The 18,905-nt window shown below is 42.1% G+C and overlaps 1 protein-coding gene across 1 annotated transcript; it reads left to right on the top strand.

The window, feature by feature from the left end:
- The first annotated feature begins 336 nt into the window (after positions 1–336).
- Positions 337–14,632, top strand: phf6 (PHD finger protein 6). Its single transcript, XM_079556264.1, has 11 exons — positions 337–478; positions 3,540–3,698; positions 5,974–6,075; positions 6,174–6,307; positions 6,390–6,439; positions 8,336–8,496; positions 11,630–11,773; positions 11,847–11,951; positions 12,015–12,148; positions 12,224–12,338; positions 14,032–14,632. Exons 2-10 carry the CDS (start codon positions 3,567–3,569, stop codon positions 12,336–12,338), a joined length of 1,077 nt encoding a protein of 358 aa, XP_079412390.1. The 5' UTR covers positions 337–478; positions 3,540–3,566; the 3' UTR covers positions 14,032–14,632.
- The last annotated feature ends 4,273 nt before the right edge of the window (positions 14,633–18,905 follow it).

The raw sequence follows: 18,905 nt of genomic DNA on the forward strand, positions 1-18,905 counted from the left end.
TAACATCCAGCATCAAGTTAGCATTCTCCGCTATTCATGTATTTATGGGATGTTGAACCACTTTGCTCCTCCCCATGTCTTTGTATTATTATTTAGTAGAAACTATGTTCATATTTCAGCATTTGTTACAGTAGTTTTTGAATAATTAGAGAAAATATGCATTTTTTCAAAATTGTTTTCCCCCTTAACTGTTGACCAAAAATGACCATATATGGGCGATTCCCCATTCTTTTCAGTTTTCTACGCCAAAACATTTTTACACCAGAGTATTCTTATTGTGAAAGACTTTACCGGAAGTTTCCCGCCCCGACTTCCTGTTCGTGTAGCATTGTTGCTAGCTTTAGCCGCTTCGCCAAAAAAAAAAAAAAAAAAATCCGCACACGATCACTTCTGAAGGACGGAAAGAAACACAGCCGCTCTCCCCGACACTTTCCCCATCAGGTCTACTTATTCATTCAGAAACCCGTCTCAATACCAGGTAAAAGGTGGCTGGATGGTCATTATTTGGGGGGATCTGCGGCGTGTTTTGTCCCCGTGTTCTCGTTTCAGGCCGTATTCGCTGGCGTTGTTCTGTCTCATCGCAGGCGAAACATCACGTATGGCGCTCTTTGCTCCAAAACCCCGCGCCTGACATGATCATTTCCACCTTTTAAACGCGAATTAAAGGCGTTTCGGGGGCTTGCAACACGAAACGGACACCCGGGTGTTGTACTTTCACATCGGCGACGTTTGTTGAGCCACATTTCCAGGCCTTGCGTGGATTTTCTTGCACTTTTACCGTTCGTAGTAAGAGATGTTTTTAGTTATAGCACGGGGAAACTGGAGTAACACACCCCCTTTAATTCAAAACTTTGGAGGAGAAATACAGTTTATGCTTTGCCTGATGTAGGGGGGTTTCCAGCCTCTGTAATGCCTCCCAGAACACAAATATCATAAGAAATCGTTGTAGTTAAAGGCTATGCTTGATGTAAAGGCGAAAGTGTGATGTTTATTGTAGAGAAGTTACAGATTTGCAGGGGGATTGCGTTGTAGTGTTGCCGCCGCAGTGAAAAAAGCCTGGCCCTTGCGATCGTCATGGCAGAAATGGCTCTATGAAAAACGTCGCAGATACAACCTATTGTGGATTTAAACAACAATCATAAGCATTTCCTGCATTTTAAACACTTAACAAGCTCATTCAGGATTCATTTTAAAATTATATCCTCTCAACGCGCCCCGTAACCCTTTCATGTTCCGGCACCGTGTTGTAAAAAAAACAATAATGCATCTTTTCAAGTTTCCAGGTCGCATTTATGATTTTATTGAACATGTTTGCCATATTTTGAAGAGGATGTTTGATTCGAAGCGTGCTCCAAAAGTGTGACTGGGGACATCTTGTGATACATAGAGCGGTTTGCTGTGTGCTCTTGGCGGATCTCTTATAAAACAGCCCTTTACAGACTTGCCTTGTGCATTTTTTTTCTTCTTTTACACACAGTTTATCCCAAAAAGAGAGTAGAAGTTAAGGCTGTGGAGGTGTTTGAAGGAGCGCTTAGGGCTGGCTGTTGGCCGGGCTGGAAACATGTTGCATCATTTTCAGGAAAACTGCTCTCATGGGACTGATAAACTGTGGCGTATAAGAAGATGTAGATTTAAATATGTATGTTACAGACTGTGGATCTGTTGTGTTGGGTTTTCAGCATTCATTAAGCGCATCCGATTAGCCTGAGATTCTGTGCTTGACTGGTTTCATCATGCTTCTTTTTTTTTGTATCCTTGTGAACATTCTTTTTACATTTGTACATAAGATGATGAACCAACCGTTTAGTCACCCCCTCGTGTTGTTAAATACTGCTACTGTCATCAGACACTGCACTGAGGTCATAGGCTTTTATTCACCACTAGGCTTCAGTGTTGTTGCTTTCAGATATGCACATGAGCACTAACCATAAAAAAGGAATAGCTTTACATCCACACAGATTGTCTTGTGTATAAACCAGTGTTTATTTCGTCGACTCAAATATTTAGTCTTAATTTTAGTCAAAGTGATATTTTTGACGACTAAAATTGGACTAAAACTTTCTCATGAGACTAAAACTATGACTAAAATGTCCAGATATTTTACTCGACTATCCATCCATCCATCTTCTTCCACTTTTCCGTTTCCGGGTCGTGGGGGCAGCTGTTGGAGTTGCCCAAATCACATTGCACCAGCTCCTCATGGCTCGCAGGTGGTGGGTTCACAGAAGGACGGCCTCACGATTAACCGGGCCTCTTGGTCTCTCATAAGGGGCTTCTGAACCGCTCTTTGTCTGACCCGTCACCTATAGGACCTGTTTGTCATGGGAGACCCTACCAGGGGCACGAAGCCCCGACAACAGAGCTCCCTGGAACATTCGGGCGCTCAAACGCATCCACCACGTTAAGGTGGCGGTTCCAGGAGGGGTTTAGTCGACTAAAATAAGACCTAAAAAAGCCTCAGATCATTTAAATTCACTGCCAAATGAACAGGTCTGAGCTTTGTTCATGTGGAGCAGCTCCATGAAGTCGAGGACCACGTTTAAATATGATTATAATGAATATTATAAATAGAAGTCGACTAAATTGACATGCAATTTTAGTCGACTAAAACTAGACTAAAATTAAATTAAACTAAACTAAAACTTTCAAAATTAACACTGGTTTTAAACAGTGTTGGTCATTACTAGACGACGCATTGACGACCCACCATTGTTTCTATTTTCTCTTCCATAGTTTATAAAAAGCTGAGTAATGCACTGGGACAAGAAATGATACTTTTTGCTTCTATTATTGTAAAAATCAAAGCTCAACTTCACAGCTTTAAAGGACTTCTGTATCAAGAAGGTTTTCCTTACGATTACTATAAAGTATACCATAACCTTAAAGAGACTAAATGCAAGTTGGTCATTTAATACTCACTACTGCCACCTCAGGTCATACGTGTAACTGCACCTTCTATATTAAGCTCGTGCATGACGGCACTTTGGACCCCGAAGTGACATCTTTCTGAGTGACAGTGCAGGATTTTAGAGGCAGTTGTGGTGAACAGGTCTGAGCTCATTCTGCGCATTAGGACAAGGCTGAACATGTAGGGGGAGGAAAATACTTAATTTTAACATTTTTAAACTGTATAGCCCCTTTAATTAAGTGGTGTTTTGACCCCCACATTAATACGTAATCATGATTTTTATCTCAGCTCCCCAAAATGTGTCAATGTGACTAAAACCAGATGTAATTTACACACAATGGGCCATAAACAAATGGATAATTAACCATGCATATTCACTGAGTAGAATCTAAATTTCAGGCATAAGTTTCAATAAATCTTGAGTTGGTCTTAATTAAATGTCCCACAATTTGAAATCACCCTTTAAAACCTTCCTATCGTGATTATTTTAACTGACTTTTTGGATTGATCGTCTTTCCTGCATTGGGTTTTCTCTAATTAAAAAACAACAACACACAGATATGCTGTTTGTGTGTAATCTTTTTGGTTCCCTGTATTCACGCGCTCCATCTTCTTGTGTGTGTTGTTACAGCCTCGGTGAGCGCTAAAGGCCCTGGTCATGTCGGGACAGAGGAAAGGCGCGTCTCTCCGTCTGCCCAAATGCTCTTTCTGCAGAACGAACCGGGACAAAGAGTGTGGGCAGCTGCTGCTGTCCGACGGCCAGAAGGTGGCAGCACATCACAAGTGTATGGTGAGGAGAGCGCTATAGATGGATAGATACTGTAGATACTGTAGATACTGTAGATAGATAGATAGATAGATAGATAGATAGATAGATAGATAGATACTGTAGATAGATACTGTAGGTAGATACTGTAGATAGATACTGTAGGTAGATACTGTAGATAGATACTGTAGATACTATAGATAAATACTATAGATAGATAGATAGATACTATAGATAGATACTATAGATAGATACTATAGATAGATACTATAGATAGATACTATAGATACTATAGATAGATAGATGGATAGATACTATAGATAGATAGATGGATAGATACTATAGATAGATAGATAGATAGATACTATAGATAGATAGATAGATACTGTCGATAGATAGATAGATACTATAGATAGATAGATAGATACTATAGATAGATAGATGGATAGATACTATAGATAGATAGATTGATAGATACTATAGATAGATAGATAGATAGATAGATAGATACTGTAGATAGATAGATAGATAGATAGATAGATACTATAGATAGATAGATAGATACTATAGATAGATAGATAGATACTATAGATAGATAGATAGATACTGTAGATAGATAGGGGTGTCCAAAGTGCGGCCCTCAGACCAATTTTTGGTGGCCCTCCTCTGCCTTTTTTGCTGAATCGGGACACATCATCAGAGATAGTCCTTTTTATTTGAAATGTAATAATTACACACAATTCTAACCAAACAACTAACCTTTTACTGTGAGACAGAGCTGACATGAAGGTTTTGAGCAGAAATAAAGGTGTGGGGCACAATTTAAACCTCTGCTAGTCAAAGGTTTTGCGGCACTAACCACCGATCTATGGCCCTTCACCCTGTGTACGCTTCAGTATGCGGCCCCACAGGAAAAGGTTTGGACACCCTTGCTATAGATAGATACTGTACCTGAAGGATCTTTCAGTGGCGTGTTTTGTTTTTCTGCATCTACTGCAAACCGTGCTCGACTAATGGGAACTAAGAGAAACAAAACATTTTGACAAACTTTAACGGAGTCAAGATGTCGTTAAAAAATGTGAGAATGTTGAAGCTTCCTCTGACCCACTTTTTAAACCTGGAAATCGTTCACTTGTAGCACTGGGCTGTGAATGTGTAATGCATGTTTCAAATTACTTTCTGCCTTATTCAGTCTTTGGGTAAATTTAACACATTAGGACATTACAGAGTTTAAAAATACAATGTCCAGCATAGTCCCTTTAAAGGCCAGTCTTAATAAATTGGCTTTAAAGGAACAGGCCACAGTTTCACACTGAAAAATGTTCTTACCTGAGCTTAGACGAGTTGATGTGTACCTGTCTGGTCGTTATGCGTGCACTCTGTCATGCACAAAGACCAAAGATGTTGTTAGCATTTGGCCTCTCCCAGTATGTTCCTATAGCTCTGAACGGGGTGAAGTTAGAAGCGACCAAGCTCTTCCACGGGCACAAACACCAGACAGGTACGTATCAACTCGTCTAAGCTCAGGTATGAACATATCACAGTATGGTAAAACGGTGGCCTGTTCCTTTTAGCCAGGCTTCAAAAATACCAAAGTCAGTGATGGTGTGTGTCGGGGAGCAGCTAGTTCCAGAGTCTGAACCCAGCAACTGAATAGGACCTATCATCCCAGTATTTGTACTTAACCTTGGGACTTTCAGCAGATTATTTCTCTGCCTGATTAAAAAAAGAAGTTGCCACTTTAATATTCTGTTGATCCACCATTAGCTTTAATTACAAAGCCAAAAGATCCAGTGCTGCATTCGTTTTTCACCAAGATCTCGTGACCAGTGTGCAAAGCCTTTTCCAGCACATCCCAAAGATTCTCAATGAGGTTAAGATTTGGACCCTGTTGACAATCCATGTGTGAAAATGATGTCTCATGCTCCCTGAACCGGTCTTTCACAATGTGAGCCCCGTAAATCTTGGCATCGTTATCTTGGAATTTGCCCGTGTCATCAGGGAAGAAGAAATGCGATGATGGAATAACCTGCTCATTCAAGATGTTCGTCTGATCTCATTCTTTGGGCACATGTTATTGCCGAACCTCGACCTGACCAACTGCAGCGACCACAGATAATGACAGTTAGTTAGATCCATGTGTTGTCCTTTTTTGGGGGTAGTTCCTACTTTGGTCAAGACGAGCGGGAAGGGGGAATGTAGATAACTGTCTGTGGCGCTTGAAAACACAGTAATTAGATGGGCAGCCATGTTCTTGCCATATGATTCTCATTGTAACTTTCATTGTCGTCTGCTGCAGCTGTTCTCCTCGGCTTTGGTGTCGGCTCCCTCAGAAAACGAGAACATCGGAGGCTTTTCCATCGATGACGTGAAGAAGGAGATCAAACGAGGAAGCAAACTGGTGAGCCATTCATCTTTTAAAATCGGTCTCACTTTCTTATCAGTGGCATCTGCAGTCTTGAGAGTAGTTTTGTGTAACCGTTCACCTCCGCCTCTCAGATGTGCTCCTCCTGTCACCGTCCCGGCGCCACGATCGGCTGCGACGTCAAAACCTGCCGCCGGACGTACCATTACTACTGCGCTCTGAAGGACAAGGCTCAGGTCAAAGAAAACCCGTCACAAGGAATTTACCTGTGAGTCTTTTTACAGGACGCTTTACGGAAACACACAAAAGGACTGGGGAGGAATGACGTCACTGTGCGTTTGTCGTTCTAGAGTTTACTGTCGCAAACACCGGGACGCAGCCCGCGAGGACGGTAACGAAGGTATTCACTCACGCTTAATGTTATGCATCTGGTTCCAAGTGTTCACATAGGACTCAGACTGAAACTGCAGCTTGTGGTTGATTTGCAAAAGTCTCCACAAATTATTATGACTAATACTTGTGTTTGCACGACACTAAAACCTCCAACTCTATTCTAATACTCTAATACTATAGCAATAACTAAAAATCACTGGAGTTTTATTTCTGATCATCTCTTTCTTTCTTGATTTTTACTGCATTTGTATTTCTTCTGAGAGATATAAAGGAACAGGCCAGTTGATGTGTACCTGTCTGTTCTTAACACATGTCCTCAGCAATGGCCGCTCTGCTCTGTGACGACACTAGGGGCCGCCCATAGACTGTAAAAAAAATGGACGTCTTCTGCTCACTCCTCCCCGTTTACCATAATGACCACCATTACAGACTCCTCCTCCCCAGCTCTGACGAAGCATGTTCCTAAAAAGGGCATAAGGGCGGGATCTTCACCGTAGACTCGGCCCTTGCGTGACGTGTAGCTCGCGCTGCTCCAATGCTAACAGTCCGAGCCTCATTAAGTACGAGACAAAAATTCATATTACAAAAACCAGCCTGGTTTCATGTATTGTGACTAACCCAGCGTTATCTCAGGAGGAAGATCTAGCCTAGTCTAGTGTTGAAACAATTGAAACCAGGCGTTAAAGTTGTTTTTAAGTTGTCTAAACTCCAATGCTTTTCAATAGAGGCCTAGTGGCGATATGGAGGTACTACAGAAATGGCGGAGCAATGGCGGCCCCCACGTTCATGGTCAAAAAGCAGAGCAGCCAGCGGCCTTTGGGGCGCCCATTGCAAGGGTACCTCCATAAAGCCGCTAGTTTCCCATTGGAAGGCATTGCACTCTAGACTCTAGAGACAGAAGAAGAAGTATTATTATTTTTATTATTTTTTTTATTTATTTTTTTATATAGCACCTCCTGTGATAACGCTGGGTTAGTTACAATTAAAGAAACCAGGCTGGTTGTTAGCATTGGAGCTGCGCGAGCTACACGTCACGCGAGGGCGGAGTCTACAGTGAAGATCCCGCACTTATGCCTTTTTTAGGAATGTGCTTCGTCCGAGCTGAGGAGGGGGAGTCTGTAAATCCGCCATGATTTCCTGCTCGAGCGTGGTCATTGTGGCTAACAATAACTACGTTTAGGAGTTAGGAGGAGTTGTCTACCCCTCCTGGAGCCGCTACCTTAACGTGGTGGAGGGGTTTGAGCTCTGTTGTCGGGGGCTTCGTGCCCCTGGTAGGGTCTCCCAGGACAAACAGGCCTGAGAACCATGAGGCCGCCCTTCTGTGGACCCACCACCTGCGGGAGGAACCATAAGGGGCTGGTGCAATGTGATTTGGGCAGCTCGAACAGCTGCCCCCACGACCCAGCAACGGACAAGTGGAAGAAAATGGATGGATGGATGGAGGAGTCGTCTATTCTTCTTAACAGTCTATAGTCCTCAGTCACGCAAAAAGACCAAAGATGCTGTTAGCATTTAGCCTCTCCTCATGGATCCGAATGGGGTGAAGTTAGAAGCGACCAAGCTCTTCCACATTTTCTCTTTTGAAATACGGTTACGTGAGTAGTTACACGATCCAGTAAAGTCAAAGTGCTCCTAAGGTGTTAATACGCCTTAGAATATAAATGCTAACAACATCTTTGGTCTTTTTGGTACGCATCAACTCGTCTAGGCTCAGGTAAGAACATATCTCAATATTTAAAAACGGTGGCCTGTTCCTTTAAGATTTTCCACCGTTTCGTGAACTCTCGATGGTCTCAATTTACATGTAGTGTTTTTCTGGCTCAAATATTTACTCGGTTACACAAACATCCTTTTCCTCAAAAACACAGTGTAGTAAACGGCTTGTCCTGCTGTGTCTGTGCAGATGAAGCGGAAGGTGTGGCCAACGACTCGGACTCCTCCCCTCCTCAGAGCAGAGGCCGAGGGCGCTTCGAAAAGTCCAAGTCTAAAGCCGGGTCCCGGGGCCAGTCCGAGGAGTCCAGGTCCACGTCCTCGCAGGCCGCGGACGAGGAGAGCTCTTCACACGTAAGACACAACACCATCACTTTAAAAGTCACGAGCTGAACCTGTACAAGAGATTTAAAAAACATGTTGTTCCTAATTTAGATCAATTCTCGCCTTGTTTTGATCATGATTTAGTTTGTTTTTTTTAGGTCTGTTTAATAATTACGTAAATGGAATGTACTCCGTTGACAAATATCACAACTTTTTCGCTATTTAGCAGCTGCCTTAATAAATTATCCCCTTTTGTGTTAAAGCACTTTTCAATCTTAACACTTCAATAAATGTCAAATTTGGTTTATAAACTTTGGACACATGACTTTTTACACATTTTAAGGTTGACATATTATTTGTATCATATGGTGCCTTCATGTGGACTCGGGTGCTTGTTTTTCCAAGATGTTTGTTTGTTTGTTTGTTTGTTTGTTTATTAGTTTATTTGAGCAGCAAACAAGGTACAGACAACAGATGTTTTCACAGGAAAGAGGAGAGCGTTTGCGCACACAGAACTTACTGTAAATTCTCTAATACTGGCCTGTGTACCATTAGCGGCCGGGTCACTAACAGAGGCCGGGTCTCTGACAGAGGCCGGGTTCGCGGCTGGCGGAGGCAAATTAAAGCCGGTCTCTAAAACAGGCCGGGGCTTTTATTAGAAACTATAGCTGTAGAAATATTCCCCATGTTAGGAATTTGTCTCATACTCGTGTAAATGAAAACTCGCGTGCAGGAAGTAACAAACGGGAACCCGGGCCGAGGGGGACGCTGCAGAGGAGCTGATCCGAGCATAACTTTGACACAGATTTAGCCACTTTTCAAACCTCCTGTGACTATATTTGGAAACAGGGCAACAAATGTTGTGTGACCCTCCAGGGTTTTAATAAAGTCTCCATCGCGTCTTCAAAGCACGTCCAGCTGCTCCGTGTGCAGGTCAGTCCCACGCCTCAAAATAACTCCTCCGATCAGCGCGAGCGTCTCGTCTTCTCTCGGGCCAGTCTCATGATCAATCACAAACACAAACGCTCCGTCTAAACTCGCACATAACAACAAATAATCCATGGTCATTGGTCATTTAAATGTGTTATTAGCGTCTCAAAAGCTGAAAGTTAGTTTAACGTAAATTAACTTTTTGCTCACGTTAATGTCAGGCATTTCACTCGCAGTTTGGTTCTATTAGGATGAAGACGGCTCACACTAAGCAAAAAAAAGTAGCAGTGTTTAACTAAAAACCTCACATTACACGATAAAAGAACAAATCATGTGATTGATTTCTGATTCGCTTTCTGATTATTAATGCAGACAAGACCAAAAAGCTAATCCTTTGCTGTTCCAGTCCGGTTCAGTCTTTGTCCATCTCTGACCAGCCGGTGGAGGTTGTAAATAGCCTTAAGTCCTTGGGCACTCACATTGATGAAATGCAGATTCAATGTATAAGAAAGCCAGAGACTGTATATGATCAGGAATCTCAGGGGCTTTGGAGTGAGCGGGTCAATGTCAGTCTGATTGAAAGTGTCTTTGTTTTTAATATCACCGCGTGGTTCGGGTATCTTACAGTGGCAAACAAAAGCAAGCTACAAAGAATCATCAAAAATGCAGTAAAGGTGATTGGCTGTGAACAAAAATCACTGGACGTCCTTTTTCAAACAGCTCTGCGTAGAGCAGCTAAATCCACCGTCAGGGACTCAGAGCTAATGCAATAAACCTGCTGAATAAGCGCTAGTGGAGTATTAAAGGAATAGGCCACCGTTTTTACATACTGAGATATGTTCTTACCTAACCTTAGCCGAGTTAATATATCCCCGTCTGGTCTTTGTCCGTGCGCTCTGTCACGCAAACGGAGCACATACGCAGCCTCTCCCACATGTCATATAGCTCCAAAAAAGCTCACGATAGAAGCTACCAAGCTCTTCCACGTGTTCCCTATTTAAATAAAGTTACGTGAAGTGTTTTCATGCGAAGTATATTTACACAGAAATGTAGCATGTCGATTTTATAAGCAGATAAAAAGGGGTACTATATTGTGAGGCGTAATGATACGAGGAGCACAGCGTCCGCGCAGTAACTCCTAAAGACTTCCCCCGCTCACTTCCGTCAATAGAAGCTGCGTGACTTGTACAGAGCCTTTTACAACAAGCAGAAAATATATTTTGGGAAAGTGCTTGCGCATTCCTACCTCATGGTGGAGCTCCTGAGTCCTGTGTCGTCGTCCGGGGTGAGTTGGAAATCTGTGAAACATTACTACACTATATACTTTCTGCTTGTTATCACAGCCCGGCACGATGCACGTAAAAGGCATCGTTCACAAGTTATCGACGCTTCTTCAACTGTTCTCTGCTCGCTCTCTACAAGTCACGCAGCTTCTATTGACGGAAGTGAGCGGGGGAAGTCTTTAGGAGTTACTGCGCGGACGCTGTGCTCCTCGTATCATTACGCCTCACAATATAGTCCCCCTTTTTATCTGCTTATAAAATCAACATGTTACATTTCTGTGTAAATATACTTTGCATGAAAACACTTCACGTAACTTTATTTAAATAGGGAACACGTGGAAGAGCTCGGTAGCTTCTATCGTGAGCTTTTTTGGAGCTATATGACATGTGGGAGAGGCTGCGTATGTGCTCCGTTTGCGTGACAGAGCGCACGGACAAAGACCAGACGGGGATATATTAACTCGGCTAAGGTTAGGTAAGAACATATCTTAGTATGTAAAAACGGTGGCCTATTCCTTTAACTTATTGTCTTTGATACTGTCTGTTGTGACTATGTGTGATTTTGTGACTGTGATGGTGAACCAAAGACAAATTTCCACCTCGGTGGACAATAAAGACAATAAAGTTAAATCTAATCTAATCTTTTCCACAGTCAGGTGCGGAAGTCGTTTTTCCCAGTTGAGCGAGCGTTCACGTGCATTTCCCAACTGGGGAAGTCGTTTGCCCCGAGTACCACATGAATGCACCAATAATTACTTATTATATCGAATCAGTCCCTGAATATCGTGATCGTGACAAAAGTGTATCGTCCCAGTGCTAATAAGCTTCCATTGCATTTTCTAACCAACAAAGTTAGTGATATGTTTGAGATTATTCCCAAATACCTGCAAAAAGGCATAACACCCGTCTTTAAAAGGTTCATTGCATATTGTGTGTCGTCGTGTTTTCAGAGAGACCGGTCGCCGCTGCGGTCCAGTCCGGCCGACGGCCTCCAGCGCTGTGGTTTCTGTCACGCCGGAGACGAGGAGAACGGAACGAGAGGCGTCCTACACACAGACAACTCCAAAAAAGTGGCTGCTCACTACAAGTGCATGGTCCGTGAGAGGGAATTGTCCCGTCCCAGCACAGACGTACCCTGTAGTTTTAATAAGTACGTTTGATTTTCAGCTTTTTTCATCTGGGACGGTGCAGCTAACCACGACGTCACGCGCCGAGTTTGGAAACTTTGACGTAAAAACGGTCATTCAAGAAATCAAAAGGGGGAAGAGAATGGTAAATGCATTGGTCTATTTTGTACTGTTATGTTCATATTTAAATGCTTTGTTGTGTTTTTAGAAATGTACCCTGTGCAGTCAGCTGGGGGCCACAATAGGCTGTGAAATCAAAGCGTGTGTGAAAACGTACCATTATCACTGCGGCGTCGAGGACAAAGCCAAATTTATTGAAAACATGGCCCGTGGAATTTACAAGTACGGTCCTTTTTAAGTGCCTAAAACATAAAAAAGCAGCTTAAACCGTTTTACTTCACAAGTTATGTTTTCCAGACTTTATTGTAAAAACCACAGTGGAAATGAGGAAAGAGACGAAGAGGATGAAGAGAGAGAGAATCGCAGAGAAAGAGCAGCAAATCAACAAGCAACACAAGTCAACGGAAACTAGGTAACTCAACAAACTGGTTTCAAGTTGACGTTATGTGGATTCACATTACAAGTTAGCTTTGGCTATAAATGTAGTGTATTATTTACCTTTGTCTCACAGTTGTCTGGCACACTGTACGAGTGACATGCCACGCGTTACCATGAATACCCGCTCGGTCTGTCATAGCATCCTCTCAAACATCAATGGAATAACTTTGGCAAGGCTAACGTCAGCAACACATGACAAGTAGCCTAGCTTAAATGAGCGGATGGCCACTAAACTTTTGCAGATGTTCGTGTCAGTGATCTGTTCAGGAGGACGTTATCAGCGTATTCAGCCCCCTCTCCCTGCCTCCGGGTCAGAGGCCCCAATACACACTAACATAATCACAAGGAAGAAGCTAACAGGATAATAGGCAAAGCTAACCGTGGGCTAGCACCACTTTAGCACTGTTTACAGGCACGTTTGAGTGGGGGGAAAAAATCTCCATTGTGTAATTGAGTTGTGGCACAATGTACAGTATCCCCGTCTCCCTTTGTCTTTTCTGTCAGCGTAGTATTTACTCTCACGAACAATTAATGAGTAAAAAAAAAAAACCGCAAAATGCTACAATATCTGCAATGGTGCTTATGGCCTCTAGGGGCATGAGTTATGTAGTTCTTCTTTAAAGGAATAGGCCACCGTTTTTACATACTGAGATATGTTCTTACCTTAGCTTTGACGAGTTCTTTAGGACCTGTCTGATCTTCCCCCGTGCCTTCAGTCACGTAAACACAGCGCAGACGGCGTTAGCATTTAGCCTCTCCCTCTCTCTATAGCTCCAAAACAGGTCAAGATAGAAGCTACCAAGCTCTTCCATGTTTTCCCTATTTAAATATGGTTACGTGAAGTGTTCCACTACAAAGTATAATTACACAAAATTAAACAATGTGGATTTTCTAAGCGGATAAAAGGGGGAATTATATTGTAAGGCGTAATAATACCAGGAGTAGTTTGGCATCCGCACAGCAAAGTGAAGATTACTGCGCAGATTTCGAAGCCCAGTATGAAAAAAACATGAATCTAAAAGGAATTCCGTGGAGTATGGTGCACCACAAGGTTCAATTTTGGGACCATTATTATTTATCATTTATCTTAATGATTTTGCTTCTGTTTTTTTTACGACCACCTTTCCCGTTCTTTTTGCTGATGATGCCAATAAAAAAAATAATAATAAAAAGCCGAACTGGGGAAAATGCACTTGTTAATGTTAAGGCGGGGGGTAAGAGGTTAAAATATGTAATTGTGGAAGTGTCACAATTACGCTAATTTGGGCCAGGCTAGTCAGAGTCCAGGGCTGTTTTTCAGTCCCAGTCCGCCCCTGGATACCCCTGGTTTGTTCTGGTGATCCTCTATACCAGGCCTCTAGACTTCGTTAAGTAAAGTGGAGTAATCAACTTTGTCACTGTAACATTAGGTTTGTAACATTTGTTGATTTTACTTTCTAGTACTGGTTAAATCCAGTCACGGAGCTTCACAATAAACAGCTGCCTCATTTTTCCTGCTTAATAAAAAAGGAAATGGCAAAAATGGATGTGGATTTTACTTCCTGAGCCTGAGTGGGTTTCGAGGTGGGCGGGATTATCTGTATTTTTAACATATTTTTAATTAAAGGGGCCTGAAATGCTGGAATATATGTCATCTTTTCTCAGTCAAGTCTGTTGTCTTTCCACAGGCCCCCAGACGAGGGCTCCGAGAGACAGAGCAAAGACGAGGAAATATTTTTATACTTTGTTTACGTACAAAATCTACAAAATTCCAGCTGTCTTTCTCAAAAAAAGGACTCCATTTCCCAGACTGCAACGCCAGAACTCACATCAACTGCCATTTCAACAGCTGAAGGGTTAAAGCGAACACAAGCCAAAAAAATGTCCCGCATTGATTTTCTAGTATTGACGAATATTGGGGTTCACTGTATGGGACTTCAAATAGCCACCAAAACCCCCCCCAAAAAAATCTCATCGATTAAAGGACTCGATTTTTGAAAGATTTGTTACTCGTGTCTCTATAAAATGTGCTGTTTTGTATCTGTAACCATGTCTTAAACCTCTCGTTAGCCTCTTTCCTTCTTTGTATGTAATAATTTTCATATGAGTCATCTTTGAAAGCATGCACTTGGGGATTTTTCACTGCAAAGATTGTCGTTTTTTTTTTTTTATTATTATTTGGCCATATAAGGGCAGAGTAGAGGCCCTTTTGTGGAGTTGTCGATGATGTCATTGTATCTGAAGATTGTATCCATGATCGGAAATAGAAAGCTTTTATTTTACACATTTACACAGATATCACGTCTTTTTTTTCTCGCTGGAAGTTGAGCTGAAACAGAACGATGGTTTGTACAGTTTGGAAAAGTGGGGAATTTCACACCTGCAATGCAAAATCCACTGCGTGTGTACATTTGCGTTGGTTTCATACAATCTTGCCATGAAAGAGACATTCTGCACCTCTGCTCGTTTTGAAATTCCTGGAAATCGTTCATATTTTAGTACGTTGGAGTGTCTCTCCTATATCAACATGGTTTGTCACTCAGCCCCAGGGCAGAAACGGCAGTGGATGAATAAAGAAATGTTAAATGTCAGTGACTGGATGCCCCTAAAACAGCTAGATGCCATTTCTCTCATAAAATAAATCAAATGTAAGCAAAACGCAAACTTCTCAGTTATAAATATGCCTCAAATGTTAAAGATCAAATTTAATATGTGACAATCATGATTTACTATATGATGTCATGTCAGGTGGAGGGCAGGGGCCAATACAACTCTATGGGAGAAATAGTTTTTGTAATAAATTTCCAAAGCGAAAACTAGTGTTTGGCAACATATTTTATTTTAGTTTTAGTCTTATTCTTTTGAATCAAGATTTAGTCAAAAAAAAACTTTTCAATTTTAGTCGACTAAAATTACATGTCAATATAGTCGACTAAAATGACGACTAATTTAGTCGACTTATATTTATAATATTCATTATAATCATATTTAATCGTGGTCCTCGACTTCATGGAGCTGCTTCACATGAATAAAGCTCAGACCTGTTCATTTGTCAGTGAATTTAAATGATATGAGGCTCTTTCAGACGGTCAGTAGAAGTTTGGATGATTTTAGTCTCTCCTTTTCATTTTTATTTAGTCTTATTTTAGTCGACTAAAATATCTGGACATTTTAGTCATAGTTTTAGTCTCATGAAAAAGTTTTAATTTAGTTTTAGTCCAATTTTAGTCGTCAAAAACATCACTTTGACTAAAATTAAGACTAAATATTTTAGTCGACGAAATTAACACTGGTGTTTGGATTCACAAACCGCCATATTATTTTTTATATCTGAAAGTCTAACATCACTCTCATGTTTTTCAATATTGTCTCCACTTTTGAACGCTTTTCAAAGAAAATAACTGGACATTAGTTCATATGTGCTGACAGAGGAGACGATGACCTTTGAGACAGTTTTTGTTTCATGTGGATTATTCCAGTAATGACTGAGATATTAACCAAAAACTAAGACAAAGAAATCAGCAGTTACCACAGTTACCACGGTTACCACCAATGTTAAACTACAGGCTCTTTAGAACGTTGTGATGTCACGTGAACGCTACCTATTGTCTTATAAGCAGAAGTTAGTAGTACTCAGTTAAGTTTACTCAAATACATGTACTCGATATGTGTACACAGTAATTGGACTCTTGCTATATGGTACTTTTACTACGACTTGAGTAATATAATGAATTATCTGGATTTCGTCGACTAAAATATTTAGTCTTAATTTTAGTCAAAGGGATATTTTTCACGACTAAAATTGGACTAAAACTAAATTTAACGTTTTTCATGAGACTAAAACTATGACTAAAATGTCCAGATATTTTAGTTGATTAAAATAAGACTAAATATAAAAGTCTGAAAGAGCCTCAGATCAAGCCTCAAGATTAAATATGATTCTATCCATTTTCATCCATTTTCTTCTGCTTTATCCGGGGCCGGGTCGTGGGGGCAGCAGTCTCAGCAGAGATGCCCAAACTTCCCGATCCACACACACCTCCTCCAGCTGTTCTGGGGGGACCCCGAGGCGACACCAGGCCAGCTCGGAGACATAGTCCCACCACCGTGTCCTGGGCCTTCCACGAGGCCTTGTCCCACTAGGACATGCCTGGAACACCTCCCGCGGGAGGCGACCAGGAGGTATCCGGAACAGATGCCCGAGCCACCTCAGCTGCGCCTTTCGACGTGAAGGAGCAGCGACTCTACTCTGAGCTCCTCCCGGGTAACTGAGCTCCTCACCCGATCTCGAAGGGTGCGCCCAGCCACCCTGCGAAGGAAACTCATTTCGGCCGCTTGTATTCGCGATCTTGTCCTTTCGGTCATTACCCAAATCTCATGACCATAGGTGAGGGTGGGAACGTAGATCGATCGGTAAATCGAGAGCTTTGCCCCTGTAACGTCGAGATGCACTTCTTTGTCAAGCTGCACTGACAGCATCAACGCGCATGTGCACATGTCTTTGTCTCTCATTAAAAACGAGTTATTAACAGCTGGTTAACTTTGTCTTGCATAATATCACGTAACTAAAGAGCAGTCGACTCTTTCCTCAGCAACTTTTATTACATTTAAACAGTCATACTTTCTGATTATTGACAAAACTTGTACTTTTTTTGTTTTTAAAGCCTATATTTTCAACGACAGATATTTAAAGGCAAATTGTTTGAGCAGCTACGTCATGTACTAATTACATGTAGAATAGACTGCCTAATTCCACAGTAAAATTTATGAAATCATGTTATTTGCTGAAAAAGTGGAACTCGATGGCTGAATGTAAAATGACTTGATAGTTCTGCACATGCGCAGCAACGAGAAGTAGTGCAACTCGATAAGCCGTCTGTTTCGATTGTACACCCCGACTCAGCTCCCTCTTCACCACGACAGACCGATACAGCGACCGCATCACTGCTGACGCCGCACCGATCCGTCTGTCCATCTCACGCTCCATCCGCCCCTCACTCGAGAACAAGACCCCGAGATACTTGAACTCCTCCACTTGAGGTAAGGACTCCACACCGACCTGGAGAGGGGAAACCACCTTTTTCCGGTGGAGAACCATGGCCTCGGATTTGGAGGTGCTGATCCTCATCCCGGCCGCTACACACTCGGCTGCAAACCGCCCCAGAGCAGCAGGAGGTCCTGGTTCGTTGAAGCCATCAGAACAACATCATCCGCAAACAGCAGAGATGAGACTCTGAGGCTCCCAAACCGGACGCCCTCCGGCCCCTGGCTGCACCTAGAAATTCTGTCCATAAAAGTAATGAACAGAACCGGTGACAAAGGGCAGCCCTGAGGAGACCCACACGCACCAGGAACAGGTCTGATTTACTGCCGGCAATGCGAACCAAGCTCCTGCTGCATACAGGGAAATGTGATATTTTTGTCGACTAAAATTGGACTAAACTAAATTAAACGTTTTTCGTGAGACTAAAACTGTGACTAAAATGTCCAGATTTTTTAGTCGACTAAAATAAGACTAAATAAAAAAGGAAAAGGAGAGACTAAACTCATCCAAACTTCTATTGACCGTCTGAAAGAGCCTCAGATCAGTTAAATTCTCTGACAAAGGAGCATCTCTGAGCTTTATCATGTGGAGCACCTCCATGAAGCAGAGGACCTTGATTAAATATAATTATAATGGATATTATAAATACAAAGTCGACTAAATTTACTTTTTAGTCAAATAAAACTAGACTAAAATTTAAGATTTTTTTTACTAAACCTCATCAAAAGACTAAAACTGAATTACTGAATATGTTGTCAAAATGAACACTGCTCGTTCCCCAGTGAGTAAATCAGTGGCAAAAGCTTCATTTGTCCACATAAAATAGATGTAGCTTGTGTTTCATCTACTTTATTCTAAAGAAAACACATTTAAATCGTTCAATGTTTTGTTTCTCATCATTTCTGTGACGACCGAATCGTAAATCAAACTTTTACGTTCAAACTCAATACTCAAGTAGCATTTTCCCCTGGTATTATACCTTTTGGGGTTTTTTGGGGGGTTTGTCCCTGTTTCAGAGCGTGGTGTCCTGCACTGTTCACCTCCTCCACCTCCTTCCTCTTCCTCCTGCGCAGCTCCCTCCGCCCCACAACAGTCTTTCACCATATTCTGGGAAGATCTGTTTTATTCTCCAGTGAACGTCCATTAGCAAGAACAATAAATTAGTAGGGACAGAAGGCACATGGGGCTTAGCTGTGAGTCTTGCCCGGATACCTCCTCGTTTGTTCCTTCCTTGTTTCCTATTGCGCCTCTTGTGATGCCTCCCCCGTGCTGCAGCTGTGGGGACTGAAAAACAGCCCTGGACTCTGGTCAGCCTGGCCCAAATTAGCGTAAATGTGACACTTCCACAAATACATATGTGAACCTCTTACCCCCCGCCTTAACCGAGAGCATTTTCTCCAGTTCGGCTTTGCCCAAATCTAAAATCTTCTTGACTGGAGAGCAACACTGTAACGCCTCATTTGAGCTAAAATCTAGAAAAGTCACGGAAACTTTTTGTCACGTTGTCGCTGCATTTTT

This window comes from Gobius niger (assembly GCF_951799975.1).
Source record: "Gobius niger genome assembly, chromosome: 5".
Lineage (NCBI taxonomy): Eukaryota > Metazoa > Chordata > Actinopteri > Gobiiformes > Gobiidae > Gobius > Gobius niger.

Coding starts and splice junctions, on each gene's coding strand:
- phf6 (XM_079556264.1), top strand. CDS start 3,567: ATGTCGGGACAGAGGAAAGGCGCGTCTCTCCGTCTGCCCAAATGCTCT. Junction 11,774..11,846: donor CTGCTCACTACAAGTGCATG/GTCCGTGAGAGG, acceptor TTTGATTTTCAG/CTTTTTTCATCTGGGACGGT. Junction 11,952..12,014: donor TCAAAAGGGGGAAGAGAATG/GTAAATGCATTG, acceptor TTGTGTTTTTAG/AAATGTACCCTGTGCAGTCA.